This window comes from Musca autumnalis, unplaced genomic scaffold (assembly GCF_047663935.1).
Source record: "Musca autumnalis isolate F117 unplaced genomic scaffold, ASM4766393v1 scaffold_3, whole genome shotgun sequence".
In the NCBI taxonomy this organism is placed as follows: domain Eukaryota; kingdom Metazoa; phylum Arthropoda; class Insecta; order Diptera; family Muscidae; genus Musca; species Musca autumnalis.
In genome coordinates this window covers 58,266,814-58,276,766 of record NW_027411866.1, presented here as the reverse complement: position 1 = coordinate 58,276,766, position 9,953 = coordinate 58,266,814, and the positions used below count along the sequence as shown (strand labels likewise).

Sequence of the window (9,953 nt, the reverse complement as noted above, 5' to 3'; positions counted from 1 at the left end):
AATTTTTTGAAATTTCGCGTTGATCTGGAGATATAGCATCAAAACCGGAGGTACCTCCAAAAAATTTAGATTTTGTATGCAAATATCTTTAGAACTGTTAAAGATACAATCTCCAAATTTTGTATGCGTGACGGAATTTGATGTAGAAATAAATTTACCAAATTATATTCAAATCGGTTCAGATTTGGATATAGCTCCCACATACATATATTTTCGGCCGATTTCCCTATTTTATGTACCAAACATGCTATTTATGTCCAATTTCGATGAAATTTGGAATGTAGGACGGAACTTGGTCTTATTTCCAGACCAAATTTCCAGGCCAAATTATATCAAAATCGGTTCAGATTTGGATATAGCTCCCATACACATATATTTTCGGCCGACTTCCTTATTTTATGCACCAAACACGCTATATATGTCCAATTTCGCTGAAATTTTGAATTTCTCACAGAATTTGTTCTAGAAATAAATGTGCCAGATTATATTGAGATTGGTTCAGATTTGGATATAGCTCCCATACACATATATTTTCTGCCGATTTCCTTATTTTATGCACCAAACACGCTATATATGTCCAATTTCGCTGAAATTTGGAGGGTCTGACGGAATTTGTTCTAGAAATAAACGTGCTAAATTATATAGAGATCGGTTCAGATTTGAATATAGCTCCCATATATATTTTCGCCGATTTCCTGTATTTTATGCACCAAGCACGCTATATATGTCCAATTTCGCTGAAATTTGAAATGTGTAACGGAATTTGGTCTAGACATAAATGTGCCGAATTATATCGAAATCGGTTCAGATTTGCATATAGCTCCCATATATATTTCGGCCGATTTTCCGCATTTGATTCACCAAACACGCTATATACATCCAATTTCGCTGAAATTTGGAATGTGTAACGGAATTTGGTCTAGGCATAAATGTGCCGAATTATATCGAAAACGGTTCAGATTTGGATATAGCTCCAATAAATATTTTCGGCTGATTTTCCACATTTTATGCACCAAACACGCTGTATATGTTCAATTTTGCTGAAATTTGGAGGGTCTGACGGAATTTGTTCCAGAAATAAATGTGCTAACTTATGTAGAGATCGGTTCAGATTGGGATATAGCTCCTGTATATATTTTCGGCCGATTTCCTGTATTTTATGAACCAAACTCACTATTTATGTTGTTGTTGTAGCAGCATATAATGCTGGGTTGGCAGCCGCTGGCCGAAACACTTTTGGTTTCGGTTCAATCCGGTATGTAAGAACCCGCTGCCGTGGGATTGCACTCACTATTTATGACCAATTTCGGTGAAATTTGGAATGCGTAACGGGATTTGGTCTAGACATAAATGTGCCAAATCATATCGAAATCGGTTCAGATTTGGATATTGTTCCTATCTATATTTTAGGCCGATTTTCTGGATTTGATGCTCTAAACACGCTATATGTGTCCAATGTCGCTGAAATTTGGGATGTCTGACGGAATTTGTTCCAAATATAAATGTGCCAAATTATATCGAGACCGGTTCATATTTGGACACACTACATATGTCCAATTTCACTGAAATTTGGAAAGCGTGACGCAATTCGTTCTAGAAATAAATGGGACAAATTATACCGAAATCGGTTCAGATTAGAATGTAATTCCCATATATATTTTCGGCTGATTTTCTGTATTATATGCACAAAATGTGAATGTGAAGACTTAGCAGTCAGTAAAAGTCATCATTATTTACAGAAGTATTTATATTCGGGAAGGAATTGACCAAGGCTACAACTACTAAGTATCATGTCTTTGAGAGACTTCTTAGGATTTATGTTTTATTATGATGTATCTAAATCATTAGGAATACTTATAGGCGGAAAAGCTTTCGGGGAGTGTTACCTCCTGAAACATACAAAAATACCATAGTAGCTCCATAACAACCCTGAATAGGTATATAACGCCTTCATATCTCCTATATTTATTTGTTAAAATATTAAAAACGTTAAAATAATTCTGGCATTCCATTATATTTTATCGTAGTCGGGGCAGCAAAGCGCACCGGGTTCAGCCAGTTTATGTAATCTTTTTGTTCCTTTTGTATTGAAATAAACAAATTTTTTGTTCTAAATTCTGTTAACGCTATGAGCAAGCGTGGTATCTCTCATGTTAACCATTAAATATTGTACACTTTATTACTAAAAATACGAGTTGAATCCCTTTACTGTTATTAAAATAATACACTATAGTTTCAAATATTTCCAAATTATGTTTGTAATCCCTTTAATGATTCGTTAAAAGTCTCAATACATTTCAACTCAAATTCAAATTTGTTTTAAATTCTGAGAATATAAGGGGTGTTATGGGTGCTCTTCGGGACCGTTCCTTCTTATGCGCTTTCGATGTGCCTTCTTTCTGCGGTTTCGACACGCTTTCTATCAGCGATTGCGATGCGCTTTCTTTCAGCAGTCAAAGATAACTAAACGATGCGCATTTTATTGGGACATTTCTTTATATTTTCCGCGCGGAATTCGTCGCTCTAGCTAGCGCTGCCAAGTCAAACTTCTAATACAATAGTGAGTAATTTTCCTCAGGTTTTCTGGGTTTGTTCGTTCACAATTTTCTTCATAGTAAGCAAAGGATATGTTTTAAATGAAGAAAATTGGCTTTAAGCCCTCGCATCACATTAAGAATGTTACCCCTGACTAGGTTGTTATTGTTATTTTCCAGAATGCAAGAACTAATTTTTACTATTTCTTCGAAAATTTTTTTATCGTCGTAAAAATGTTTTGTTTCCTACAGGTTCTCGAACAATGCAAAAGAAAATTAAATTTTTAAACTAAAATTTTGTTAATAAACTGTATATTTAAGTATGTACAAGTACATATTTATTGGAATTCATTCTAAAACAACGAGTTGTTAATTCAAATATGTATACCGTATAGTTATGTTATATATATTAATATATCAAATTAAATACAATTTGAATTACTTATCAAGGGATATAATTAAAATAACACATCATAAATTAAAAATAGTACAAAATTATAATTTATGAGTTCAAACAATTCACGATGACAATTTTTCTTAGAAATTCTCATTTTTGATTAAATTTTGTTAAAAATTAATGGTTTCTAATTAATGTATTATATGTACAGATTACTTCATTATAGTATTATTTGTTTTTCATGTAGTTCTATCTTCTTAAGTTATGAAAACTAAATATAGACATTAATATTTTCGTTATTGTTTGTCCTATAATAAATTAAATTATGTCTGTATAATTATTTATGTTCTTGTTGGCGATCTTTTATCATCTTAAGAAGTACTTGATTTCCCGATCCTCCTCTAGCTCGTTTTCTGTCGGCATCATTTGTAGAATCATTTAGGCCAAAGGGAAAATTTCTCTTGCCTTTGCTGCTAATAATTGCGTTTATTTTTTCGAGATCCTTAAGAAATATGATTTTTTTAATTTTTTTGGCCAAAAGATTATTTGTTCAAAATTTTACCTTTCCGGGACTGCGACAAAACTCAAATGTCAATTGATTTGGTGATGCCGTGTACTTGTCAATATCATTTTTGTCCATAGAGTGTACATAAAAGTAGTGGTTACTAGAAAGCTGTCGCGGAAATGTCTGTTTTTCAGTTGGGTGTGGCGATAGTAGAAGGTCACTATCCTAAAAAAGGCAAAACATGGGTTAAATCTAATAGCTCATTTAGACTAGCCATAAATCCTCAACTGGATTTAATAAATCCAGTACAAATCTCATTCCATTTAGATATACAGTTAGGCAAGAAATGTATTGCAAAAACCAAAATTGTAGAAAATTTCATATTTCTTGTTAGTTTATGGCAACAAGTTATGTAAAAACTATACGGTTTTTTGTGCAAATTTCTTGCTATAGGTCCTAACAACAATATTCCGTCAAAACATGCAAAGGTTATTTGCGATTTATAACAAATACGGTCAAAAATAAGAATTAACTACTATTTGGGGGTGACAATAAAAGTATTGCAAAAATTACCAAATCGATGGTTTCTTCGAGAATTACCAAAGATGTGTTCTTTAAGGAGTTGCGTATCCACTTTGGACATTCATTTGAGCATTAATGAGCTTAGTTAAACCAACAAATAAGGCTCGGTATGTTCCACTCTAAGGATACTGGTTCCCAATTTTTAGTAAATCTTGATCCTTCGTTGCAGGATGTTTTTGGAGCCTTTTGTTAAATTGGACCCAAACATTTTATGAGGGTTGATATCAGGATGTTGGTCCGATGCATTTAAGAGTTTAGTTTTGTTATATTACATCGGCAATTTACACAAATAAGATTAACATGTAATTATCTGGTCTTTGCAATGGTGGTAGTTGACTTTGTTTGAGCATTCGGGATCGATTTTTCTGACTTTCAGACTAAGCCAAAATCGGACTGTTTTGCATTGTTCCATTATCCTACAATACATATTGAGTCAAATATTCATTCTTTGCCTACTTGCCTGTGGCCTATTCGTCATGGTTTATTGTTAATATGGTCCCATGCGTTTTTTACCCTCCAGGACGGCATTTTTTATCACTGAACTTTATTACATTCAATACTGTTATTCTATTATTAGCCGCAAAAGTCATAAAAATGCATAATGACCGCAGAAATTTTATAGTTTTATAGTACTGATTTTCCCTTTGCAATACTTTTATTGTCACCCCCAAGTAGTAGTTAATTCTTATTTTTGACCGTATTTGTTATAAGTCGGAATATTGTTGTAAGGACCTATAGCAAGATATTTGCACAAAAAACCGTATAGTTTTTACATAATTTGTTGCCATAAACGAACAATTAATGTGAAATTTTCTACAATTTTGGTTTTTGCAATACTTTTCTTGCCTAACTGTATATACCTTTGGACGATTTAAATGGCACTCAGCTTAGTTTTGTTCTTAGCACAATTACCAAGGTAGATGCATCAGTCCATCCGATCGAATTTGAAACGTCAAAAAAGTTGTTGTAAATTGAATTCGTCTCAAAAAACATACGGCAAATTACAAATTTATTGTTAAATATTGAAAATTCTAGCACATTATGCTACTAAGGCTAATGCTATGTTTACATTTACGAAATCCACTCGATTTCAACTGTCAATTCCTTTGCGTATACGTCAAATGAAAACTCATCTGAAATCGATTAGATTTCATTTGACGTTTGAGCAATGGAATTGACATCGTAAATATTAGTCTTGGTTGTATCAAAGCAAATTTAATTTGTTCGCCTTGTTTACAAATTTTGACATTGTAAATTATTTTTGTTGAAGCAATTCACCGATGCATCTACCTTGTTTCTTGTGCCAACGTGCAACTTTTTGTATTTTCTAGCAAAATGTTGCAAAAAAACAGAGTTGTATACGAGGATTTATGCCTGATTTAAAACAAATCCACTCAATACGAGGATTTATTTTTGTATGGTAAATCTGGTAGTATTTAGCAAATAAATCCTGATAATAATACAAAATAATACTTACTGGTCTTTCCTGTCTTTTACTAAAATTCCATGCATATGGGGTCATCTTTTGCATGTAAATTTCATTGTAGAATTTAATAATATCTCCAAAAGCTACATTCAATGTGTAATCGCATAAAAATGTATGTAATGTTGTTATAATTTGTATACAGAAATTAAAAGATTACGACTTACTTTGCTCCCCATTTTCTGTTTTAATTAACACTCCTCTATATATACTGCTAGTAGCTTGTGGCTGCTTTCTATAAAATTTCATTATGTCTCTGAAAAGTTTTCCACTAACTTCACCGACCTAAAATCGGAATATAAAGTAAGTACCGTGACAAATAAATATAATGTTTGTAATTTACCTTTATATATAAATATATTGCACACATAAAAATTTGATCTAAATGTCTGTCCTGCATTAATTCAGTTTTCTGAGTTATTGAATATTCAAAAAGTGTCCATATCTTTTGTATCATATCTTCGTCAAGGTCCAAGTCTTTGCATAATTCTTTTATGCGCAGCCAAGCAAGTTTATAAAACTAAAATATTTGTTATTTTTATTTATTTTTATAATGATAATTATTTTGCTTTTGTATACCTTTCTGAGGAATAGTTTCAGAGGAGTTGAACGTTTCGGAACATTTAATTGTCTACTAAGATCATTTGTCCGATTTACCGATGCTGTGTCTGCAATATATGACATATGAATGTTTTTACCAAAAAAGTTTTCATTTTTACATTACCTCTAGGAGTATTAAATAGGTCTCTTCTGACAGATTCATTAACTATAGGTGTACTAGATGTACTAAAGGTATCAAAGGCGGAATTCATTGGCGATTGTACTATAAGAAAATAAGTTTTATTGGAAAGAGAAAAAATAGAATTATGGTATTACTTACATTGTGGCTCTGTGCTGTCTATACGGCCAACTTTAACTTCGGACCAAGTTGGCAATGGAATTGGTTCCTTCTTTATCAACTCCCATAGAGGAGAGTTCTTTTTCCAAGCTAGACTTTCCAGACACGTTTCCTCTATTAAATTCAAATGTTTAATGAGCTCCCTATTGAGAATATTATCGTGACTTCGGACTATAATCTCTATTAATTTGTAAAACTCAAATGCGTTAATACCAAAACATTCCAAAATCCATGGAAACTTTAGTGGGGAAGCATATGCATCAAGAACAATTTCGACGCTGCATGCAATAAGAGTTGTATTAAAGCTATCTTTTTGAAAAAGAATATTGAGATCGATAGGCTTTTGTCGGACTTCGAAGTGAAGTATTTTGTCTAGCAAATAGTAATACAGCGACTTCGCCAATTGAAATTTATTAACAGATTCTTCTTTGTTGGGAAATTTGTTATTTAAAATGGTAGACATATAGTTTATTTTGTCGTGAATTTTCTTTAAAACTTCCTCGCTAGTTGATTTTCTAGAAAATTTAAAAAATAATCATAAAATATTTACAAAAACAAATATAAGTAATGTAGATAAAAACAAGTTAATATACTAGACATACCTTATAAATTCAGATGGCTCCGTAATATGGGAAATTTCACGTAATTTTTTAACATTATTTGTGGCATTTGCCACGGGATCAAATACACCATCTTTGCATGGAAGACTCTCCTTACGGGTATAGGGAGTATTTGGCATCAACGACTTGATATCCTAAACAGAACCATATTAAATTAGAATTGTCTCAAATATTTAATATTGCAAATCCTACCGGATGTAAATCAATTTTTATTCCAGACGAATCATCTATCAAAATAAAAATGAACAGCTTAAGTTTATACCTATTTTAGATAAGTGTAGTTATTACAACTTACGTGAACTGTTAATTTTGCGATAGTCGAGTAATATTCGTTCATCTAATTCGGCCATATTTAAAACATAAAGTTCATATGCACCCTTTAAGGATCTTAAATTCCGTTCAAAATTTGCATTGGCGATCAAAGTATCTTCGGTGCCATACAATGTCTAAATAAAAAATTTACTATTATACAAAAATGCTAAAGCCTCAAGATATTTCATTTTTACAAACATTAGCATTCAGGAACGTCTTTATGATTCCCTTAAATGTGTCCTTCATATTTTTGGCATCAAGCGGCGATGCATTCGTCATATTGCAAAGTGGTTCGATAATGCAATAGTCTTTCAAGATTCTAATATCAAAATCAGGTTTACCCCATTTTGGGGGTACGCCTACAAACTTTGGGTTTATGAGATCGGGATTTTCATTCAAAACATTTCTATAGACCAAGTCTATACACCAGATCAATAGATGAAACGACATGACTATGTCCGTAACCTTATTTTGATTTTTTGCACAAAGATATAGACACCAACATATTTCAAAAAGCTTTCCATAGGGACATTTGGCAGACCTGCAAACGCACAGAAGACATACATAAATAAATATGAGCTCAATCGAAAAATTTTAACTAAAATTTTACCTAAACTTGCAATTCTTCTTTTCATTAGGTGGGGGTACAAATAGCTGCTCAAATATATCAGCGTAGCGAATAAAAACATTCGATGTTATGCTATAGCAACGTTCCATTTTATTAATCTGGTTCAAAAATGATTCTGGAAGTTTTGCCATTTCATGCCACTTTCTCATTTTGGATGTGAATTCGTGAATGCTGAAAAATCATTGGTAATTTTTTGTTTTACATGCAAACAATTTCGCCATCTTACGTACCTCATATTGCAACTACGTAGCAACTTAACAACAGATATACAATTGCCCAATACGACATCGTTGGTACCACCTACAGTCGGGGTATATGATCCACGGCAAGCCGCATAAAGAGCACAACAAAACCAATGGAGAGTTTCTCCCTAAAAAGAAACCCAAAAAGTTCTTCTCAAATTAATTGTGCGTAATTGCAGTCAACCTCATACCTCTAACGAAAATCTTTGCGAAATGTCCATAAATTTATTCCAAGATAGTTCCTCAGTTTCTCTATCCATGTTAAGCTCCCTGCATAATTCTTCGTATCTGGATCGTATTGAATCGGAAGAGCCATCTTCTCGAGATTGGGTCATTATGTTTGTTGTCACTGTTTGGGTGTCCCCGGTTGCACTGTTATTTGTTGTATTCACTTGTACTCTGTTCCGAATACAGTTTTAGTTTGCACCTCACATTTACAGCAAGCTTATAGTAGTTTCCCTAATCCCGTACAGCTTTAAACGCCTGCTGGGGAATAATGTAAAGTTATATATTTCTGTCGAAATACACAAATTTACACGAAAAAAAAAACAAATGTCACAAAGAAAAAAGGCGCGACTTTAGGGATCTAAAATCGATTTTCAATCAAATTGTTATCGATAGTTTACGATTTTCGGCCTTGAATGACATCTAATATACAGTTTATCTGGTAAATATTTTCGAACCAACAAATAAATTAAAAAACATGCATTCATTTTATGACGGTGCTTAAATTACGTTGTTCGCTCACATGGTACATGCTTCATACCAACATAACCCGTTTAAAACCTGTTTATATTATAAGCTTTTTTGTTGGGCTAACCTTCTTTTTGAGGATTTATTTGAAGTATACATAATAAAAATGAGTTACAGAATTCCACTACAGAGCTTCGAAATACTCGCTCGCATTCGAGCGGGAGGGCGAGTAGAAAAAATAAGTCGAGTATACTCTATTTTTACTCATTACTTGCGAATCATATTTCAGACTTGCTAGATTTAACTCGCGTGTGGAAAGTGTTTGCGAGTACGAGCACTTGAATATACGAAAAAGAGTGGGAAATGCTCGAAATAGAGTACGAGTTTGCTCTAAAAGTAAAATCAAGTGATTTTATATATATATATATATATATATATACCCAGCAAAAAAGTTTGGAAGTAGTGCATTGCAGAGTTATGATTTCAATACATCTTTCGATGCAGTCCACACGGAGTTATGAAAAATGCACTCCGTTCGATACATTTTAGAAGCACTAGCTTATGGATCCCTAGCCAAGCAAGCCAATTTTTTGATCCCTACAGTCTAAAATTATAAGAATTTGTTGAAAAAAATAAAAAAAATACAAACTAAAGATACGGACATTGCTGTAATTCACGAGACGCAAATTATTTTTAAAGGGGAGTTAGAGTTATTTTGGAAATCTGAACTGGAGTTGGAGGAAAAATGAGAAAACATTTGGATGATGAAGCAATATCAGTTGCGGTGTCACAAAAAGCAGAGCAGAGAAAGTAAACTCAGTTATGATAAAATTTAATGGAGTTTTTATAATTTTTACTAGTGTAATAAAGTTAATATTCTTGTTTACACGAATAAGCAATGTATTTTATTTATGTTGGGATATTTGCAATGGCTTGCATTTTATAGCATCTTTAGACTACATTTAAATTCAATCCAAAACACTACATCAAAGGCTGTGATTTGGATCGAAAATGGAGTGCATCCTAGCTGTGTGCTGTGGAAGCGAAATGGAGTGCCTG

At 32.7% G+C, this 9,953-nt stretch overlaps 1 protein-coding gene across 1 annotated transcript; it reads right to left on the bottom strand.

Annotated features, from left to right (window-relative positions):
- Positions 1-2,829: 2,829 nt before the first annotated feature.
- Rbf (Retinoblastoma-family protein) lies at positions 2,830-8,847 on the bottom strand. The gene is made up of 15 exons (XM_073978894.1): positions 8,393-8,847; positions 8,190-8,329; positions 7,942-8,130; positions 7,530-7,872; positions 7,315-7,465; positions 7,212-7,246; positions 7,002-7,153; positions 6,382-6,914; positions 6,226-6,324; positions 6,081-6,169; positions 5,845-6,021; positions 5,669-5,786; positions 5,496-5,587; positions 3,494-3,661; positions 2,830-3,433 (listed from the first exon to the last, which is right to left on the bottom strand). Exons 1-15 carry the CDS (start codon positions 8,534-8,536, stop codon positions 3,269-3,271), a joined length of 2,595 nt encoding a protein of 864 aa, XP_073834995.1. The 5' UTR covers positions 8,537-8,847; the 3' UTR covers positions 2,830-3,268.
- Between the last annotated feature and the right edge of the window lie 1,106 nt (positions 8,848-9,953).